The sequence below is a fragment of the Penicillium paradoxum genome (genome assembly GCF_028828445.1).
Source record: "Penicillium paradoxum strain IBT 22861 chromosome Unknown utg000005l_segment0_segment0, whole genome shotgun sequence".
Lineage (NCBI taxonomy): Eukaryota > Fungi > Ascomycota > Eurotiomycetes > Eurotiales > Aspergillaceae > Penicillium > Penicillium paradoxum.
Genome location: NW_026643183.1, coordinates 909,524 through 929,548, shown reverse-complemented (window position 1 = coordinate 929,548; position 20,025 = coordinate 909,524). Strand labels below are relative to the sequence as shown.

Below are 20,025 nucleotides of genomic sequence, written 5' to 3'. Positions count from 1 at the left end.
CACTTGGCCTTTGGAGTCTCAGCTTTTCTTTCCTTTTTATTTGATTTATTTTATTTTAGAAATTCATTTTTTGCTTTTTTTTTTTTTACTTGAATTTTTTCAGAATTTTTCGTTTCTCCAAGTCCGATTCCGACACTGCCCCTTCTCCCCGATTTCTCCCTTCCCCCTCCATTCCTCTTTATATTATATGTACCTCCCCAGATCGTCGTCTCCAGGTTCTTCCTTTTTATTTCCTCTCTCTTGATCATTTCTCCCCACAGCCTACTACCCTCTATACAGACTGGTTATAGTGGGCTAGCAATTCCCTGCGCATTACTCCAAATTTGATCGACCTTAATTTGATCTTAGCTCGGAACCCCTGCGACAAATCATCGGTCCCCCTTCAGGACGACCATATATAAACTCTCGCCCCCAGGGAATTCACATGCCACCGCCGGGTTCTTCAGTGGGTTTCTCAAATCTACTCAATCCGCACGAAACTTCCGACTCGACCGCTTCGACCCCAGGAGATTCAATGGCTTCTTCCGTTAGCTTGTTACCGCCCCTCATGAAGGGAACGCGCCCCGCGACTGAGGAGGTCCGCCAGGATCTGCCCCGGCCCTACAAGTGTCCTCTCTGCGACCGTGCCTTCCACCGCCTGGAGCACCAGACGAGACACATCCGGACGCACACTGGCGAAAAGCCTCACGCCTGCCAGTTCCCCGGTTGCACCAAGCGTTTCAGTCGTTCAGACGAATTGACTCGCCACTCGCGCATTCACAACAACCCCAACTCGCGCCGCAGTAACAAGGCTCAGCATCTGGCAGCCGCAGCCGCAGCTGCCGCCGGTCAGGACGCCGGCATGGTTAATGCTGCCAACATGATGCCCCCTCCCAGCAAGCCTATTACTCGCTCTGCCCCTGTTTCCCAGGTTGGATCCCCGGATGTTTCACCACCGCAATCCTTCTCCAACTATGCCAACCACATGCGCTCAAATCTTGGCCCTTATTCTCGCGCCACTGAGCGAGCCTCCTCTGGAATGGACATCAACCTTTTGGCTACAGCTGCGTCACAGGTCGAGCGTGATGATCACATGGGATATCACTCGCGTAGCCACCAAATGTTCAGCTCCCGCCACCATGGCACTGGCCGTGGTCTCCCCTCTCTTTCAGCCTATGCAATTTCGCAGAACATGACTCGTTCGCATTCCAATGATGAGGATGATGGCTATGGCCACCGTGTCAAGCGCTCCCGTCCCAATTCCCCCAACTCCACTGCTCCTTCTTCTCCTACTTTCTCTCACGATTCTTTGTCTCCTACCCCCGATCACACTCCCTTGGCTACCCCTGCACACTCGCCCCGCCTGCGCCCCCTCGGTGCCAGCGAGTTGCATCTGCCCTCCATCCGCCACTTGTCTCTCCAGCACACCCCTGCGTTGGCACCAATGGAGCCGCAACCCGAAGGCCCCAGTTATTACAGCCCCAACCAGGGTCACATGGGCCCAACAATCTCCGATATCATGTCGAAACCTGATGGCACACAGCGCAAACTACCTGTGCCTCAGATCCCCAAGGTTGCGGTGCAGGACATGCTCAACCCTGCCACTGGATTCTCCTCGATGAACTCGTCAGGCAACAACTCCGTTGCTGGGGGTGATTTGGCAGACCGGTATTAAACACTTCACTTCTTGCAACCTCTTTATGCCTCGAAAATTATGTTATGCGCGCCACGAAACGATATAGACTTGTGCATTTTTACTCTGGCTTGCGGGCATCAACGGTGTCGGACGGTTTTTTTTTCTTGATTTTTCTTATCTGAGGCGCTTCCACCAAATAGACGGATTGGGATGTTTTAACCTTTGGCTGTTCACTCCTCTCTGGAGACCTTTTTTTTCTCTTTCTTTCTATACTTCTCCAAAATTCTCTTGTCGAAAGACCTGCTTTTTTATGTCATTCTCCTCTCTTGAGACCTGTGGTCTCGTTCACTTCCACCTGTTCCCTATTTTTTTTCTATATCTATTTCTCCTACTTAATTCCTCCCCACCCCGTGGATGAGCAAAATGAAGAAATTTCACAGACCATTTTTTTCTATCAAATCGACGTCGATCGGTTGCGATCGCATGTGATCTCCCCGCAATGTGACTCTTGTATGTGGTCTTCCGACAATGTACACAGAGTATGTAGTGGAGGTATGTTATTAGGGGGTATGTTATTAGGGGTTGTCTATCGTGTATATAAGGATACAGAATCTGCCACCATGTTGCAACTGCCACACCTAAGAATAGGATCCAAGAGACATTCACATGTCAACTGAACGGGTACATGTGCTCTTTTGCTCTTTGTCTAGAATCGCCAATCTAGATCGATGGTAACCCTGTCCATGGCTTTTTTGCCTTTTTTGTGAAGAAACCATTCAGCTGACGTCGGTGCTATTAGGGAAGATGTTGACTATACTCCACAAACGGAGATAACTCGATGTTTCTTGTAGCACTTTAATTAGAACTCCACCGTAAGTTTCTGTGGCTGGATATTGTCTACTCCGTACTCCGTACTCCATACTCCATACTCCGTATACGGAGCAATGGTTCCTTTGTTAATATGCCATATATCCACAATGACGAAATGCCCGGGACCGGGGCCATATAAGACAACCCAAGTCGTAGTCCCCGGTAATCCTCCAGGACACGAAAACTAAGCACCTCCTGCAGACCAAACCGTATGATCCCTGTGACCCTGCGAGACCCGAACGTGCAGGCCCGTGCCCGTGCATTGTATCCCAGACCTGCGTGCATCAAAGGGCTTCTTTTTTGGCTAAGTATAGTTGAAATGAAAGAATCCAACTGTTTCCAAGTCTGCCGTATACCCAGAACCTATATCTCGCATCTTATCCGCAATTAGCCCTGAAGTAGACCCGTGCTGCGACCATACACTTAGCTCCAAACGCCCCCGCCCACCCCTCCAAGAGCTTACTTAGCGCGCAAAAAAAAGGCACAGGGAGTCTCTGGAAAATTCCATCGTTTCGAGAAAGTCGAGAAAGTCGAGAAAGTGAGCCCAGCCCATGGATTCCCCGGCTTGAAAGCAGAGACGCCTCGAGGCAGTACCCTGTATGTGCAGAACATGCGATGTGGGATGTTATGCATACTGACTCTCGCAGATCTGATTGCAAGGGGATTTCTAGTCGCCATCTGATATCGGAATCTGGGGGGTATGTATTTCCCATTTCGTTCCCGTGTATCGTCTCTTTCCCTTTCCCTGCGGTACCTTTTTATACTATATTGCTATGTAAGCCCCCCCTCTCGCGGACTCTGACGTGATTTCAGCGAACTCCTCCCCCGTATCCCACCATAGACTTCACATCCCATCTTCGCACGGAGCATGTCGGAGCGCAAGCCCGCACGCCTCGATCACTCTCGAGGCGACTTCGATCCGCATCTCGTTCCAAGCTCTCACAGAGACCGGGACCGAGAACTAGGACGAGTCCATCGCCGATCTTGCTCTGCGCGCAGTCTCAGTTTCAGCATGTGTACCACAAGTACCACCACTACTTCAAGTAGGACTTTCGGCCGTTCGCAAAAGCAAAAGCAACCGGGGATCATCCTCACCGGCCTATCCTCGCCCATGCCAGACTTATCCAGCGCATCGCCATCAACCTCGATCTCATCATCAGACACCAGACCCGGCTTCGGGTCCGGCTTCGACTATGCACGAGATAACAGCGCAGCGATGTACGCCCTGGACGGAACTCGCATGGGACCATTAATCACCACCGAACCTGCACTAGCCCGCACCTCGCTGTCATGCCCCGCGCCATCTATATCGTCCACATCGCCCTCCGCACCAGCCTCCGTGTCCAGCATCGAGCAGCGCACATACGCCTGTCTCTTCCACATGCTCGACTGCTACGAGTCCTTCGACGACGAGGCCGAATGGCGCACCCACGTCTTCAGCCACTTTCGATCCCACCCGACGCCGTCCTCCGCGCGCTGTCCATTGTGTCCGAATACCAAGTTCGTCGATGGCATCGTGGAGCCAGTGTCTTCGCCGCTTCTCGAGGATGTCGAGGCCGCGAACCTCATCGACGTGGCCAGGCCGCTTCTCGACTTCCCCTCCGCCTGGCATCGCATGCTAGACCATGTCGCTGGGGACCATTATAGCCATGGCCAGACGCTGGCGGGTAGTCGGCCGGATTTCGAGCTCATGCGATATCTGTACGGTATGCGGATTATCACGGACGCGCAGTTTAAGGCTACGCAGTTGCCGCCTGCGCCGTCGAGTCCGGCTTATCATCGCTCGCAGGATGGTGTTCGGGCGAGTATTGGCTCGGCGGATGAACCGTATTGCGCGCCGTATAGTAAGCGTCGGGAGGAGAGGATGCGGGGACAGCGGAGGGGTGTTGGGGTTGTGTAGACATAGACAGTAGCCAGCTTCTGGCTTCTGTTTGTGGTGATTTTTTTGGTCTTTTCTTGATTTTGGAATATTCCCCCTTTCGCTTCTGTATAGCATGTACTTTTTTTCTTGTCAGTTTCACTCTTAAAAATGCAAATGATTGTGAGTAAATAGCAACTATAGAAATCCCGAGCAAACAAGACAAACTCACCGCCCTCGATGACGGCCCTTTGCGACCTCCCATCGCATCTCGAGGCCGAATTGAATGCGCCTCTTCTCCCATCCAACTTCCTCAATCTCTCTCTTCCCAAGGCTGCCCTTTTCCATTTTGTCATTCCCTCGGACCTGCCGCCGCATCTCCCACCCTCCTCCCTCCCCACCTCCTCTCGGATTTTCTCCCCCCGCCAACAGACCATGGAGCGTTTATCTCTAAACGAAAGCCCTGCCCCGGCCCAGCGCACTCCCCAGCAGACCCAACAATTCCCCCAAAATGCCCTCGGCCCAGCAGGCCCCCAGCCCACAGGCGGTCCCCCGCAATTACCCCCGCAGATGTTCACCACCGCCGCACAGCTGCTCGACCTAACAGATAGTACGTCGACGACCAGAAGCCAAAGGCCACAGACTAACCGCCCCAGAAAAACTCGTCCTCGTCCTCCGCGACGGCCGCAAACTCATCGGCGTCCTGCGCAGCTGGGACCAGTTCGGTACGTCTCCCCAACCCCGTAGCTGCGATCTCTCTGACATGTATATCACAGCGAACCTCGTCTTCCAGGATACCGTTGAGCGAATCTACGCCGGACAGATGTACGCCGATGTATCCCGTGGTATTTTCATCGTTCGCGGAGAGAACGTCCTCCTACTAGGCGAAGTGGTATGGCAAATATCCTCTATATTCGCATTCGGAGTCTGCACACATGCACAGGATCCGCGAATGAAAACGAAACAAGAGAAAAAACAAACGCTAATTGGCATATTAGGATCTCGACCGCGAAGACGACATCCCACCCGGTCTGAGCAGAGCTCCATTCGAGGAAGTCTTCGCGCTGAAGAAGAAGGAAGAAGAGAAGCGGAAAACGGGCGATAAGAAGCGGTATGACGAATTGCAGGCATTGGGCTTTGAGCCTGAGCATAGCGGCGAAATTCTGTTTTAAGCTTCTGTCCTTGGATACGATCCCCCCTCTGGGATGTTGAGACGGATGCTCTCTGATTCCACGGGGGTTCATATTTATCCACGACATCCCCCCCGGATTGAAGAGTCGGAAGTTGCGCAATTCGACTTCCCCGGGCTTAGGGCAGACGCGACGTCGGCGGTTGGATTGCATCGGCGAGGGAGTTTTCGGTGGAATTATGGCGTCGGGGGAACCCTTGCTCATGGGCGTATCATTGGCTAGGGTTGTGTCTCCGCTGGTCTAGTGCGGACGAGTGTTTTGTCTTCTTTTTTTTGCGTCCTGCATCTTTATGCCCTTGGCTCGTTGATATGGGCGGGGCAAATGCTGCCGAGTTGCCTGGGCTCGGGTTTCATGAAGTTCTGATTGATATGTTCGATACACTTTTTTTTTTTGTGCATGATAAACCGCTTTGCAAATGAGAATATGATAAGTGATACTGCATTGATGGGGATTTGTATGGCTGGAGTGAAGCGGACTATTGTACTCATGGGGTAATATACCACCGCCATAAGACGACGTCTCGGTGTGATGGCAAAGATGAGATCTAGCACATACAGAACGGGCTACTTTACGATGATGTAGTCAAACATTATCTATGTCCATTGAACTTGAAACTTTTGAACAGAATCGTAATCATATCATGAAAAAAAGAAAGAAACAGAGCACAAAAAAAAAGCCCAGAGTCGACGGAATCACCACAGCGGAGGGTATTATGAAGAAACGACCAAGCACGACAGGGACCGAAGACCAGATGGCACAAAAAAGAGAAAAAAAATCCCACAGAACAATAACTCCAGGATCTGCTAGATGCCCTTTTCCACAGCCTAGGGGCTAAATAAAATATATTTAACCTATTTTTTTTTAAGATGGCTTACCTCTTCTTGCCCCATCCCGAGCGGTTGTTAGTCCGCGGCGCGTGGCCGGGGTTACGACGCTTCTCGATACGTCCACCGCCAGGAGCACCGGAGGTCTTGGGCGCACCGAGACCACGACGAGCCGAGGCCTGTCCGGAACCGGAAGCGCGTAGGTCTTGCTTCAGGTCCTCGTCATCGACGTCCATGCTGTCGCCGGCGTTCTTCTTGGAGGACTGGCCCATCTTGACCTTGCCTCTCTGGCCACGACGGACGGCATCGGGTCCGCTGACGGCGGCGAGGTAGGCGTTGACACCACCGTCGGCGGCACCGGTCATCTCAACATCGTCGGCAACGACATCGCCGTCATCGCCGAGGACAAGACGGCCATCGGCGTCGACCTTGGCAGAGCGCTGCTTCCTCTTCGAGCCGGGGCCGGTGTTGAGGAAGCGCTGGCTGGGCTTGGTGGTGGAGATGCTGGCCAGAGCGTTGGAACCGAGCAGATCCAGAGGGTTGTCTTCAGGAGACATCTCGCGAATGTACTGGGTGCTTTGGCCGGCTCTCTTCTTGCCAGAGTTGCGGCCCTTGATTTGAGCGACATCGTCGACATCGACATCACTGTCACCGTCGGAGCCATCTGAGGAGTCGGAGTCAGAGCCGTACACGGCCTTATCGAAGGCATTGCCGGTTTGACGCTTGGCGGCCTTCTCCTCGTCGTCCTCATCCTCGCCTTCGGCATTCTCCTTCTTCTTGCGCTTGCTGCGCTCACGGGCTTTGCGAATATTGACGACAAGCTTGCGATCTTCCTCGCCGACAATAGCCTCGAGGAGAGGAGCACCGAATCGGCGCACAAGTCGGTCGATGATGCCCTTGACCTTGCTGCGGAGACGACCCTTGTGCTCCTTGTTCCAGGCCATAAGGCTGGGGACCAGGGAGTTCAGACGGGGACGCAGAGTTTCATCGGGGAGAACGACAACTGCAACCTTGACGAAGCCAAGAACGGAGCGAACGATTTCGCGGTTGTTGGAGGTAAGGAAAAGCTCCACGGTCTCAACAATCTCCTTGAGCATTTCAGGCTGAAGCTGTGTTTGGAAGTCGAAAAACAGTCGTGAAAGCGCGGTGACAGTGGCACCGACCATGTGAGGAGCCGAGCCAGCCAGACCAGCTGAGACCATTGTGAAGAACTCCTCCAGTGTAGCGGGGGCATCGGGCAAATCGGCCGCCACACCTGGCACAAGCGATCTGCGGATGACGGTGCCGGGAGGGTTACGCTCGGAGTCGATTGTGCGCTTGGCCAAGATAATCAGCAGGTCAAATGCCGCTGTGCGTGTCTTCTCATTGCTCTCCTTGCAGCCCAGAACCACCTCGGACAGGATTGCCGGGATGAAGTGCAGATCCGAGGTGGGCAGGTGGTTGATCATCTCGGTGATAGCAAGCATTCGGTCGCGACGACCAGATGCAGGAGTGCTGTCGGTGGTGGCAAGCATAAGAGTCTGCAACTCTGCACTGCGCTCTTCGAGAGCGGCACGGCCAGTCTCAGTTGATCCAAGACGAGGAATCAACTTATAGGCCTTCTTGATGAGTTGCTGATCCGGGTTGGGGGTTGAGCTGTTGAGAATAGTGGCCGCCATGGCAAACAAACCACCGAAGCTGGAGCGGGGAAGGTAGATTGACATCGCGATAACGAGGTCAATCAGAGTGTGAGAGGTCGGGGGCATCTTGTCAGACGAGCCCTGAGACGGCGCACCCTGCTTGGCTGCTGTCTCTTGCTCGGTAACCAAAGAGGACTCGAGCATTGAAGTAACGCGGTTGAAAGTATCATTCAGCTCCTGTGACGGGGTGTTAGTTTAGCTTTATTTTGCTCACAGAATTGGGTACGAAACTTACATTTTCGGGAGTGATGCTCAAGTAGGCATTAATACACTGCAGAATATAGCCGCGGTAGTGAGGAAGAGTCTGACTGTACACGTTGAACAAGACAGCCAGCAAGTTGCTCGCAAGACCTCCGAGGTGAGTGAGGTTCTTCTGTGCCTCGGCCTTGGTGATGCGGCGCTGCAGAATCAGATCATCCTCGGCGTTTTCGACAGACAAAATAGCCTGGTTCGACTCAACCAGGTTCTGCAAAGAACGGCAGACATCAACACGCAGTTCAGTCTGCTTGTACAGAACGTTGGAGAGCAGTTCAGCGAAAGACTGGTCAAACGCTTCTGTGAGATCAAGCGGCAGCTCGCAGTAGCCGGGAAGAGTACCCCAGGTCTGTTGGACCAGGGTTTCGAAGATCTTCACTTCCACAGATTTCTCAGCGGCGCCGTAGTTCACCACCTTCTGGTACAGTGCTTCACTCAGGGGAACGAGCTCGGTGCGGAAGTGGCGGAGGTTCGTGTTTGTCACACTGTCACGCATAATAGGCAGCATCCAGACACGACCAGGCTGGCCGCCCTTCTGTTCAATAATGTTGAGGGGAAGGATCTCCAGGACGGCCTCGGGGCCCATGGCCTCGATGGCACTGCCAAGAACGGCATCGGCTTCCTTCTTACCGTGGAAGCCCTCGTTGCTGCGCAGCTCACCAATTGTGGAGACAATTTTGACAAGGTAGGGGCTTGATCGCCACTTGAAGCAATCAAACAGGGCGGAGCAGACGTTGAACACCTCTTTCCAAGCGGCCTGGTACTTCACGGACAGAAGATCAACGGCCGCACGGGACAGCTTCTCCAAGGTCTTCTCATCATAGACGGAGGGCTCTACGATGACGGTGTTGGGGATACAGTTGTGCAGGAATGAGATCAGACACTCGGAGGCGGAAACGCGGATGTTGCTCGAAGGCGAGGCCATGAATCCAGAAATCAAAGCGAACAGATCGGGCAACTTCTCAAAGGTATCCTCGGGGGTGATTTGAGCAGCCACATCGTATCCACGGGATAACACAGCAATCCAAGGCGGGAGAAGCTGCGAATCGTTCTGCGCGGGCTTGAGCTCGGAGATAGCATCCAAGAGACGAGGCAGCTTGGAAGATGAGAATTCATCGGCCATTCCCTCGAAGATAACCTCGAATACCTCGAAGGCACCCATGGTAATGTACTCGTTGCTGGAGCGGGATGCGTTCATGAGGAGTTCGCTGAGGGGCTCGATCTTCTTACTGGGCCAACCACCTGACGCTGAGGCAATGGTCTTAACCAGCTGCAATGAGTGGATGATAAGTGGCTCGTGATTGTTGCCTTGAGCGTCGTGGCGGCCCTTCTTCTGCTTGTGGGCCGCGGAGATGCTATCACCCAGAGTCTTCATCGCAGACTGAGCGCACATGTCCGCACCGGGGTGGTCCAAAGACGGGCTGGGCGGGGGAGCCTTGAGAACCTTGACCAGAGCCTCCTGGGCACGTTTCCGAACCTTGGGGCGGTGATCAACCGAGAGACTCAGCAGACCTGCCATTGCTCGGCGTGGGCCGACCTGTGTGTGGGGAAGATTCCATGCTGCCGCATCCTGGGCAATAAGGAGAGACTCGAGACATCCAATTGAGGGGCGCAGCAGGGGGGCTTCGACCTCGGGGAGAGAAAGTGCAGGTGCGAGACTTTCGAGGATCTGAGAGAATTTGGCGCAAAGGATCGGGGCGGGGACGTAGACGGTGGTGATATCGAGAAGGTAGACAACGGATGTCGCCAAATCCTTGTTCACAATGCCCTGCGAAGCGGATAGTGACTGCGAGAGCAATGCAAGGAGAGCAGCAAAATATGCGGTAGGTGAGAAGTCTGCCTTTTGATCACGGAGAGTATCCTCAACTGCAGAAAGCACCACAGCAGTCTATTCATGGGTGTTAGTGTTGGTCGAGTAAGCGATGGGAGGAAAACTCACATGATGCTGGTTCTGCAGCTTGGGAGACTTAATCTTCTCAAGCTTCTCCGCCAGAGTCGCCATGATGATTGCTGACGACGAGGTGGAGAAGGGTCAAAGAAAGCAATGTATTGGATTGGGAAAGAGGGCTGTTTGGCGGTGATAAAATTCGTAGAAAAAAAGTAAAGTCCGGCAAATCGGGAGGCGGTCAGACATGCGGGCGGTACAGGGACAAACCGTTTTGGATGCATTTGTTCCCCTGGTCTTACGATACTACTCCGTACATGTTTGATATATTAATTTGTCGGCAATTGAGACGGCCTGCCTGTTGGAAAGTTCATGGAACTGACGTTGGTAGCCTCTAATATGGCGGTGGTGATATCCAACACGAAACAAAGCAGAATCCAACTACCAGATCCTACCCGGAACATGATCTGAAGGCATTGAACAAATCATATCCGCTCAACATGTATCTAGATTCTAGTACGAGCATTAACTCAGCGTTTGCTCATAATGAAGTTCTTTTGGTAATTTTCACAGCTGTGCCGCTTCAGCAATGATTGTATCCCGAACTGGTTTCTTTTTTCAAAAGGTATCGCCCCATCGGGTTGCCATCCTAGCAGCTTTCTAGCCCACAAAGCTGGTCCTTGCCCATTAGTACTTAAGAACGCATTTCCACCTGGTATTACCTTGTTGGCCTCATCAAGGTTCATGGACCGTACTGCATTCGGCGAATCGATATAACCAAGACTGTGGGCTTCCTTGGCAATCACCGAAGCGATGTCTTTGAAGCTCCGAAAGAGAAAAAAGGAGATTAGCACCCGAAATTCTGAGAATAAAAAGCCAACAGCTAACGTTGAAGCCATCTTTTGTAAAGAGGAGGCCGTTTTCATTCCAGAAAGGACTAGAGGTACTACTGACAGCACGTTCCACCAATTTGACAAAAATCGCAGCCAAATCCGAGACGTGAATAATGCGCTGTCGACTAAGTCCCCTGCCGAGATATAGAGCAACATGTTGAAGCAGGGACGCCCGAGCCAACGAGGGAATCTGGATACTGCGTTGATTCACAGGACCTTTACCAGTGCCAAATATAATGGCAGGGAACAGGATGGCAGTCTTCGGGCCATCTGATCCCAAGTCGAGAATGTAGTTATCCCCCACTCGAAGATCTCTGTATTCTCAAATCATATTCCGAAGATCTGCAGAGTTATCCAGATCATCGAAAATCCGATCCGAGGGCTCGCCATATGAGCCATTGTCAACCTCAGGGCCCGCCAGAACTCTAGCTCCAGTGACTTGGATGTAATAAGCCGCAAGAAAATACTTCAATCAGCGATCAAACTCCAAAGAAGGCAGTAATGTTGTAGAGGGCATACTATTCCACAATCCAGAATATTCCATAACTTATAAGCTTGCATTATGAATTGACGCATCGACTGAGACAAAAGCATCGCGATGCCAAGGCTCAGGCAACACCGCGGGTGCCTAAGCTAGTCCTCTTCGGGGGAGATCAAGTACATGTTCCTCTTAAAGGACGTTGACTTCCACTTTGACGGACAAAATGTCGTTTCTCGCTCTACCCCTCGAGATACATCAACGGATTCTCTCATATCTTCTTTCCCACCGCGATGTGGCCGCCCTCTCAATCCAATGTCGCACCCTGCACGCCATGTGTGACATGGCAATGCGCAAAAAGTACCACCGAATTAGGGTTTCCTTGGGTGAAGAGAATGTTGGAAATGCATTTGAACTCCTGATGGATATCTTGAGGCGGCCTAGATTAGGACAGTACGTGAGCTGCATCGAATGCTGCCCGCCTGTCCGCTGGCATAAGGACTGGGAGGAAGTCGAGTACCAGAGAGATTTGAGCAAAGAGGATATGAGCCTCGTGCGGAGAGCAGTCAGGATAGGCGGCTTCACAGGCCCTAAAGAGGAACGAGTCGTCAATATGCTTATGCAGAGGAGCGAAATACCTAGACCCATATTTGGCGACGACAGGCGAGAATCCCGTCTGACATTGATCCCCGAGCAAATATCTGACTGAATAAATAGGTTGAATAAAACTCGCTGGACTTTCATCAGTCAAGCTTTGACTGCCATATTGGCTGTGGTATCACCGAATCTTGTATCAATGACCATGACCACTGCCTTTATTGGCCATTCAGACATCGAATTTCCACTTTTCAAGCTTCTTGAACAGGCCAATGCCAGCCCCGAGGAAAAGCCATATCTCCGCAACCTGCGCAGCATTTACTTACTCAACAAGAGCGGTAGTTCCATGGACGATGGTCGTTTCTACTGCCGAATGATCTTCTACGACGCTTTGAATCTATTTGATAATCTTCTCTCCATTGAATCAGTACGAGCTGATATAATAGAGATGGAGGATATAGAAGCAATTGAGTACAAAGATCAATGTTCCAACATCAGCCGGGTCTCTATCCTCCATTCATCGGTATCTTCTACTTACCTGGCACGAGTGATATGGTCATGCAAGATCCTCACGGAGTTCCGCTATTCCATCGGAGGAAGAGACAGCGAAGAAGGAGGATATTTACACTTCAATCCCAAAACATTCATCAAAACAATTTGCCGAAACAAGGAAACACTGGAAATCCTTGATGTCGACGTGGAACATCAAATTCATGAATTCAACATCGGGGACGAGGAATGGAGAGAGCTTCAGTATAACGAACACGGGGGTCCCTTTGAAGAAGATATTGATGAAGATGAAGCTGCATTCCTCAGATCGATATGGACACATGGCGGATCACTGAAAGAATTCGTGGTCTTGAAGCGCTTGAGTTTGGGGATAAACTTCTTGTTGTATTTCGCCCGTGGTGTCAGCAAGACATCCAACGAGACCAAGGAAAAGGTGAATTTGGTGGATTGCTTACCAGATAACCTTGAGTATCTGTGTGTCCGAGGATACCAGAAGGGCGAGAATTCGGAACATGATGAACAGATGGATGCCCTGATGGCCTTTTACAAGTCTGGATCATCCCAACTCAAAGGGCTCGAGGGAGTCGAGAAATTGATACCCAATGCTGAACCCGTCGAGCACCCAGATGATGACAGTCATTTGCTGTGGTCATTGAGCGAGCTTGGATATGATAGCGATTAGTCAACACCGAAATGAGATATGTATGCTAGACCTGAAGCCCCAGATCCCATTTTGAAATTGACATCACTATCATCTCCACATCTTGCCACATAAGGAGACGTACTTATTTTACCCAAGCGTCTTACTTTTTGGCCTTCTTTCCTCGCACGACAAACCCCTTAACTTAGGCTGGATACGGAGTAGACCATGAGCCCTACGGAGTAGAACTCCGATCATAGGAAGAATTCACTCTACTATTCCTCAGTTGCTCCTCCTTCGAATCCTCGGCGCATTTTGCCCATGAAGTGTCCCAGGCTCTCACCGCTACTGGTACAACTCTTTCATTTTCTTTGTTTGATATCAAAGATCCCTGCTAGCTTCCCCGCGGAAGTTGCACAGTGGACGATCGCCATACAACACAGAACTACGGAGCACACCTCACCAACAGATACCAAACAAGATCATTGGTTGCATTGGCCCAAATTTCGTGCCGAGACTTCTGAGCAGGACTTATACCATCCATCCAGTTCAGGGTCGAACTTTCAAGAACGAAAATGGCGCCCAAAACAGCTGATGGTGCAGCACAAGACCTATTCTGTCCTGAAATGTCCAATTATTGCCCCGATGCGTTGGTTTATTTACAGGCGTCTTATGGCTATCTAAGATAGCTGGTTCATCCTACGGAGTACTTAGTTTCAAGACCTAGTTCCTTCTCCTCTTTCCCTTGCCGTCTCCTGCTCCAACTTAATCAATCATCAGCTTACAACAATGGATGTCCCAGAAGCACCCGTCTTCCCCGTCCTCAAGGACAAAGTGGCTATTATCACAGGTGGTGCCCAGGGCATGGGCAAGGCAACCGCCTCCACGTCCCTTCGAGCCGGAGCCAAGGTAGTCATTGCCGATATCAAAGCAGAGCAGGGACAGAAGGTCGCCGAGGAACTGTCAGCATTGGGAGAGATTCGCTTCGTGGAAACCGACATCTCCAAATCAGAAGATGTGCAAAATCTCATTGCGCAGACAGTCAGCGCATTCGGACGACTCGATGTAGCTATCAACAACGCAGGCGCGCCGCCCGACCAAAATCTTCTTGCTGAATTCGATGAATCCTATTGGCGCAAAGTGATTGATATCAATGTTAATGGTACGGCCTTGTGCTGCAAGTACCAAATGCAACAAATCAAGAAGCAGGGATCCAAGGGATCTATTGTCAACATTGCGTCTACCAGCGCTTACATTGCGGCGCCGAATATCCCTGCATATACGACGAGTAAGCATGCACTGTTGGGCTTGACCAAACATGCAGCATCGGAGGGTGGTCCGTTGGGCATTCGCGTAAATGCTATTTGTCCAGGACCGATCTATGTAAGTCCCCTACGTGAAAGATTCCGAGGATGGATACTAATATCAAGCAGACTGATATGATAGCTGCGTGGCTCGAGACCAGGAGTCAAGGCGCCGAAGAATTTGCGCGCGGGGGCCCTAGCTTGAATCGTATGGGACACCCCCATGAGGTTGCGCAGGGATCGCTGTGGCTTGCATCGGACCAATCCTCTTTTGTGAATGGGACCTCTCTACTCATTGACGGAGGGTATCTGGCGAATTCAAGATATCAGTAGCTTTGTGGCAGCGTAACCGATGTTCATGAGGGGATGTCAGTTGTGCAGATGAAGAGTGAGATTGTGCCTTTTTGTTGGAATTAAAGTAAATGAATGTCATGGTCTCTGAATTCACAGCTGAAATAGCACGAGGATCTGGTAGACCAGTTGATAATCCGTGCTACTAATCAAGCAATCTGGCATTCGCGGATATCATTGAATGTAGCCAGCGCAATCTGAGATAATTCTATCGAGAGAAAGCCATTATCATGTAGAGAATGATTATTTTCCCTTGAGAGTCACTATCAAAGCTCGCTTCGCATTCTTTGTCCTGGTAATTTCGCTAAGCGGCCTCCTGACATGAACAGTCAGTTTGGCCGAGTGGTCTAAGGCGCGTGACTTGAATAACCCTATCCTAGGGCCTAATTTAGGCATCACGTCCGTTCGCGGGCGCATGTTCGAACCATGCAACTGACGTTTCATTTTTGTTTTTCATCTCAGCTTTTGCACTTGTTTTTTTAAATTCTGCTTTGAAGGTCCAGTGTAAATAGCCTAACTAACAGGCCTACATGTAGGGGGGTGTGACTATCCGCGGTTGCTGCACCATCCGGCGAGTGTTCAACTTGGTCAAAGACCCCAAGAAAGGGATCATAGTCATTTGAAACCATGGCTACTCCTGGCGGGAAAACCATATCCCGATGACCGTGCTAGAATCTGAGCACACTTTCATAGGCATCCATGAGCTTCACACTCTGTGCAGCTGCATCTTTGCATTCATCAGTGACATCAGACCCCTCGGATATCTTGCGGAAAGACTCTTTCCAGAAGCGCCATCGTTGCATAGAAAGAGTACTATCACCATGGTAAAGTGGCCCTCCTGCCCACATGCTGCTGTAGATTGGTTTAGTTCTGCTGATCACCGAGGGGGCGATTTGATTGAACATCGTTCGACCCTGCCAGAGAATCCATTGCGCTGCAGCCAGTATCCAAGCGCTGCGGATTTGTATGTCAATTTTACTCAAGTCCTTCTCGAGAGAATCGCGCATTGTCCACACAGCGAAGTTTGCATCGGGTTGAAATATGCGAGCCTCGAAAAGACGGGCCAGGAAGGCATGGCAGTTGACATATGCACACGGGTCTTCCTCCAGAGGCTCCAGAGCTATGATGGGATATCAGTACTTCTCTTATTTGTATTCAGGTCATGGATCTCATACAGTTCAAATTTTCAACGATATATTCCCTCAGACGTTGAAAGCGGCAGACACTTCCATTCTTAGTCGAAAGTTAGCATTAGTCTTGTAGGAACAGCCGGAGGCTGATGCACTTGCCACAATATTCATGAAGGCTGTTTCATTACCGAGCGCCACTAGGAGCTGTACCAGCCTTGCATGTGATGAGCCCTGGTAGGGGAGTTCTTTGGACAGCTCGAAAATAAGTTCCCCGAATACAGCGACATCATCCGACAGAGGAGCTTCCTTCGGCAGCAGGCTTGTGATAGACTCCACGACTGTGGACAGTGAAGTGTCGGATCCTTCTCTGAGGTAGTCACGTATGATAGGGTCCGCCTTCGCGTCTGTATAGCGAGAGCCTGCCCATCTGTATGCTGTCACGGTCTCTTGGTCGTGATGACAATGCTGAGTTTCACTTGGGAGATTCTTATTAGAAGTCGCTTTATCGATGCTGCTGCCAGCCCTCGTTCGGCCGCTGATCTGGGGGAGACGTTTCATCTTGGAATGAGTGGGCTAGATAATCGAAAAAAGCGAGAGGGAAATTGAGACTGTGTAGCCCGGAAAGGTCGAAAGAAGGAAAGATACAGGAGAAAGGTACGGCAAATGATGTGAGACCGGGGGCTTGTCGATATCCGCAGGGGTGAAGCAGTTGGTTTTCAAGAAATTTCCTAGCATGTAATTTTAAACCAAGTGAGAATATAAATTGGGCGAACAGATGACTCAAGTACGTAGGTGCAATGCGTACAGTCTGTGGGATGTGGATTTGTGGATAAACCTAGGTATTGGCCTATGCCTCCTAATCCAGTCCAGTAACATCTCTACGAAGACATGGAAGTGTCAAGTATAAAAAGCTCAAATTTGCACACTATTTTTCACTCTGGCCTCACTCTTGACTCAGAGTCAAGATGTCACGCCCTTCAGCTTTCTTAATTTCTGCTTCTTGATCCATTCAATCGTCAGCTCCTCAAGTCTGGGAATTGCATCCACATCGTCAAGAGACCCCCGGTCCTCAACATCTTTGGGAACGCCTTCCACGGTCTTGCTTTGGGTTAGCCAACCCAGTATCTCTTTTGGGTTCGCCGGTTCAGGGAGCTCCTTTCTGACATTCAGTCGATAGTATCTCTTGGTCTGGGCATGCGGCGCAAAGGCACCGACGAGCGCACAGAAGAGAATATTGGTGTCCTCAATGTTAGTGGCAATCTCGGAAACGCTCGATATCGCTTTTTTGAAATCGAGTCCGGGCGAGCAACCGCAACGTTAGATCCCATTCCTGTGCCGATGCTGAGGAGACAATCGGTTTCGCGAGTTGGACCGTATACACTGAGAATCTCGGTCCAAAGCCTGCGAAAGTCAGCTTGGGTTAGTGATTTCTATCCTTGGAAGTCATTACCATCCGAGTGCATCGCTGGCAAGCAGTCCACCATCCACAAGCTTGACCCGGCCTACTTTGATAGGCTCAAATTACTGGCACTGCAGCCTCCCATAGTTTGATCTTCGCCAGATCCGTGTCAGGGGCGTCTAGATCATTTGCATAGGAGCGAAGAAAAACAGCCCTGCATTTACTGCCGGATTCCTCACGTGTTGCCATCAAGAGTCTGGGTTGCGCATGTTAGTCTTGAACATTGAAAGTTATCGCGGCTACGAGGGATGAGAAATGCTAACATCTTGCATGGGTTATCGTTATCCAGCAGCGAAGAATTATTGGCATCATGACCCGTTGGGAGCCTTTTGCGAAGCAAGTGACAAGTCTTTGGGAATCTTTCCCATTTGCTTGGCAGAGCAGAACTCGCCCTTCGTGAGAGAGGAATCGATCAATTTGAACTTTGTACGACAAGACTTACCTACTAGTACTGGCCCCCCGGATTATATCAAACACTTCATCAGGCGCTTCATTGCGAGCTGCCCGGTTCATGACTTCCCTCAAAAGCATCAAGGATGAATCACCGCGGACGCCTCCACCATCTATGCAATGAGTAAGTCGATTTGCAAGTACAAACAAGATCTTTGTAAATGAACATAGGTGTATAGAGGATGATTCTTATAAATTCTAGCGTCAAGCAGGACAGAATTGGAATTGTGGGTTCATGGGAGAAGAAAATCTAATATGTACCCTAAGAAGGAAGGCAAAAAAAGGTAAATCACAGCCTCGTCTCTAGCTAGACAGACGAATCTTACTTTGCCTCATGAAGATATATCGTGTACTCCTCAGGTGCGTCTGTAAGACCCAAGCGATGAGCCGGTGGCATACCGGACTCCTTGTCAAGGCGTAATCGATCAAATCTTTGCAACAATCTTGTCATCACATAGCCCGCCTCCGTCAAAGCGAATTGCTGCCCCAGACAAATGCGTGGACCGGCATTGAAAGGCAAATACTCCCAGCCGTGCTTACGACTTTCCCAACGCTCTGGATTGAATTCATCTGCATCCGGACCCCAGAGCTCCTTCATTCGATGCATTACGCAGACATGGTACAGGACCTCCTCGCCCTTCTTCACAAATATGGGCGACTTTCCATCGGCTCCACCTCCCAAGGGGAGCGTGGTATCCTTTGTAGCTCGCCTATCATTGATAGGAACAGGGGGGTAAAGACGTAAGACCTCATTCAGCACATATTGAAGATAGGTGCATGATTTGAGTGAACTAAAGGAGATTTTTTCTGTCTTCTCATGGGGGCCGAAATCGCTGAGAATACTTTCGCGAAGCTTATCAAACACGAGTGGGTGACGTGCCAACAGCCAGAATGTCCAGCTCAAAAGACTTGCTGTTGTATCACGACCGGCAAGAAGCACATTCAAGAGTTGGCTTCTCAACTCGATAGGGTCCTTGGTGGCCTTGACCAACTCGTCAAGGAAAATGTATTTTTCCTTTGGTGCAGATGTCGGAGCGGATTCTGTCTTCGGGTTTTGGAAACGATCGAGTGCTTCCCGAACACAGAAGTCCGCAAAGCGATGCACCTCTTTGATACTATCACGGAAGTCTTTTGGATTGCAGAGCCAGTAAAATTCAAGTAGCTGACTCCGCTCGCCTAACACCCTTGTCCCAGTATCGAAGCTCGCGGAGAGGTTTTTCCATTCGTAATCATGATTCTCGCTCTGCTGACGCTGTGAATGCACGCTGGTGCCAAAAAGGAACTCGGTCGCAGAATCGAGCGTGAGTCGGAAGAAGAGAGGTGTGAGGTTTATTGGGCCTGTCCAGCCATCAAGACCCGTTGGTAACTGTCGCAGAAGCTCCTGCACATGTACTTCTTCGAGCTTGAGGTCTGATACCTGGTCTCGTACAAACTGGGGGCGGATCATGGCTCTGGAATGTTTCCTGCTCTACAGTTAGACTGTGTCCTATCACCTGTTCCAACGTTTTATAACGCACCAATATTTCCCATCTGCTGTGAAGATACCGTTCCCCAACATTGGGGACAATGCTCGCCGGCGTAGATCTCCGAGTTCGAAGTCTTCAAACTGTGTGGCAAGAAGAGCCTGGATGTTTTTGGGCTCAACAGTTTGGACAAAGGTGGTACCCAGCATACTGGATTTGAATGTCCAGTGTCTTTCTTCCTGAAACATCTTGTACATTTCTTCAGGTAGGTTCCCAGCATTGGTGGCTGCTCTAAGCCTTTGTAAAAGATCCCATCCAAGAGGAAGTCGGTTTCTTTGCAAATGAGCTGGTTGACAGCCGAGCAGTTTTGCTTTGCGTCGGTCGACTATGAAGGTAATGCCATAGTACAAGACATAGCCCGTGATAAAGATAGCGAGCAGAATATTGAAGCTATACATCCTAGGATATAGGTGAATAACGTATGACCATCGGAGCAAAATTAATATGGGTGAAAACATTTCAAGTAGAGATACGGAGTAGGGATCTTATATACATACTTTCGTTTCAGAACCGA

General features: G+C 50.6%; 10 protein-coding genes across 10 annotated transcripts; 5 read left to right on the top strand and 5 right to left on the bottom strand.

Annotated features, from left to right (window-relative positions):
- Window positions 1-424: 424 nt before the first annotated feature.
- N7457_005386 (C2H2-type zinc finger protein) lies at window positions 425-1,654 on the top strand (the record flags this gene model as incomplete). Its single annotated transcript, XM_057176431.1, has 1 exon — window positions 425-1,654. The coding sequence occupies one exon, from the start codon at window positions 425-427 to the stop codon at window positions 1,652-1,654; it is 1,230 nt and encodes a 409-aa protein (XP_057030733.1).
- Window positions 1,655-3,353: 1,699 nt separating this feature from the next.
- On the top strand, window positions 3,354-4,385 carry N7457_005385 (uncharacterized protein; the record flags this gene model as incomplete). Its single annotated transcript, XM_057176430.1, has 1 exon — window positions 3,354-4,385. One exon carries the CDS (start codon window positions 3,354-3,356, stop codon window positions 4,383-4,385), a length of 1,032 nt encoding a protein of 343 aa, XP_057030732.1.
- Window positions 4,386-4,583: 198 nt separating this feature from the next.
- N7457_005384 (U6 snRNA-associated Sm-like protein LSm1) lies at window positions 4,584-5,515 on the top strand (the record flags this gene model as incomplete). Its single annotated transcript, XM_057176429.1, has 4 exons — window positions 4,584-4,953; window positions 5,000-5,068; window positions 5,120-5,235; window positions 5,342-5,515. The coding sequence occupies 4 exons, from the start codon at window positions 4,584-4,586 to the stop codon at window positions 5,513-5,515; spliced, it is 729 nt and encodes a 242-aa protein (XP_057030731.1).
- Window positions 5,516-6,404: 889 nt separating this feature from the next.
- On the bottom strand, window positions 6,405-10,293 carry N7457_005383 (mRNA-binding protein RRP12; the record flags this gene model as incomplete). Its single annotated transcript, XM_057176428.1, has 3 exons — window positions 6,405-8,213; window positions 8,272-10,179; window positions 10,231-10,293. The coding sequence occupies 3 exons, from the start codon at window positions 10,291-10,293 to the stop codon at window positions 6,405-6,407; spliced, it is 3,780 nt and encodes a 1,259-aa protein (XP_057030730.1).
- A 413-nt stretch (window positions 10,294-10,706) lies between these two features.
- N7457_005382 (uncharacterized protein) lies at window positions 10,707-11,225 on the bottom strand (the record flags this gene model as incomplete). The annotated part of the gene is made up of 2 exons (XM_057176427.1): window positions 10,707-11,001; window positions 11,065-11,225. 2 exons carry the CDS (start codon window positions 11,223-11,225, stop codon window positions 10,707-10,709), a joined length of 456 nt encoding a protein of 151 aa, XP_057030729.1.
- Window positions 11,226-11,391: 166 nt separating this feature from the next.
- Window positions 11,392-11,630, bottom strand: N7457_005381 (NAD-dependent epimerase/dehydratase; the record flags this gene model as incomplete). The annotated part of the gene is made up of 2 exons (XM_057176426.1): window positions 11,392-11,535; window positions 11,589-11,630. The coding sequence occupies 2 exons, from the start codon at window positions 11,628-11,630 to the stop codon at window positions 11,392-11,394; spliced, it is 186 nt and encodes a 61-aa protein (XP_057030728.1).
- A 143-nt stretch (window positions 11,631-11,773) lies between these two features.
- On the top strand, window positions 11,774-13,336 carry N7457_005380 (F-box protein; the record flags this gene model as incomplete). Its single annotated transcript, XM_057176425.1, has 2 exons — window positions 11,774-12,210; window positions 12,265-13,336. 2 exons carry the CDS (start codon window positions 11,774-11,776, stop codon window positions 13,334-13,336), a joined length of 1,509 nt encoding a protein of 502 aa, XP_057030727.1.
- A 747-nt stretch (window positions 13,337-14,083) lies between these two features.
- N7457_005379 (SDR family NAD(P)-dependent oxidoreductase) lies at window positions 14,084-14,931 on the top strand (the record flags this gene model as incomplete). The annotated part of the gene is made up of 2 exons (XM_057176424.1): window positions 14,084-14,677; window positions 14,728-14,931. The coding sequence occupies 2 exons, from the start codon at window positions 14,084-14,086 to the stop codon at window positions 14,929-14,931; spliced, it is 798 nt and encodes a 265-aa protein (XP_057030726.1).
- Window positions 14,932-15,617: 686 nt separating this feature from the next.
- On the bottom strand, window positions 15,618-16,637 carry N7457_005378 (DUF3632 domain-containing protein; the record flags this gene model as incomplete). Its single annotated transcript, XM_057176423.1, has 2 exons — window positions 15,618-16,069; window positions 16,268-16,637. The coding sequence occupies 2 exons, from the start codon at window positions 16,635-16,637 to the stop codon at window positions 15,618-15,620; spliced, it is 822 nt and encodes a 273-aa protein (XP_057030725.1).
- A 402-nt stretch (window positions 16,638-17,039) lies between these two features.
- N7457_005377 (cytochrome P450) lies at window positions 17,040-19,909 on the bottom strand (the record flags this gene model as incomplete). Its single annotated transcript, XM_057176422.1, has 4 exons — window positions 17,040-17,321; window positions 17,390-17,480; window positions 18,315-19,451; window positions 19,506-19,909. 4 exons carry the CDS (start codon window positions 19,907-19,909, stop codon window positions 17,040-17,042), a joined length of 1,914 nt encoding a protein of 637 aa, XP_057030724.1.
- Window positions 19,910-20,025: the final 116 nt, after the last annotated feature.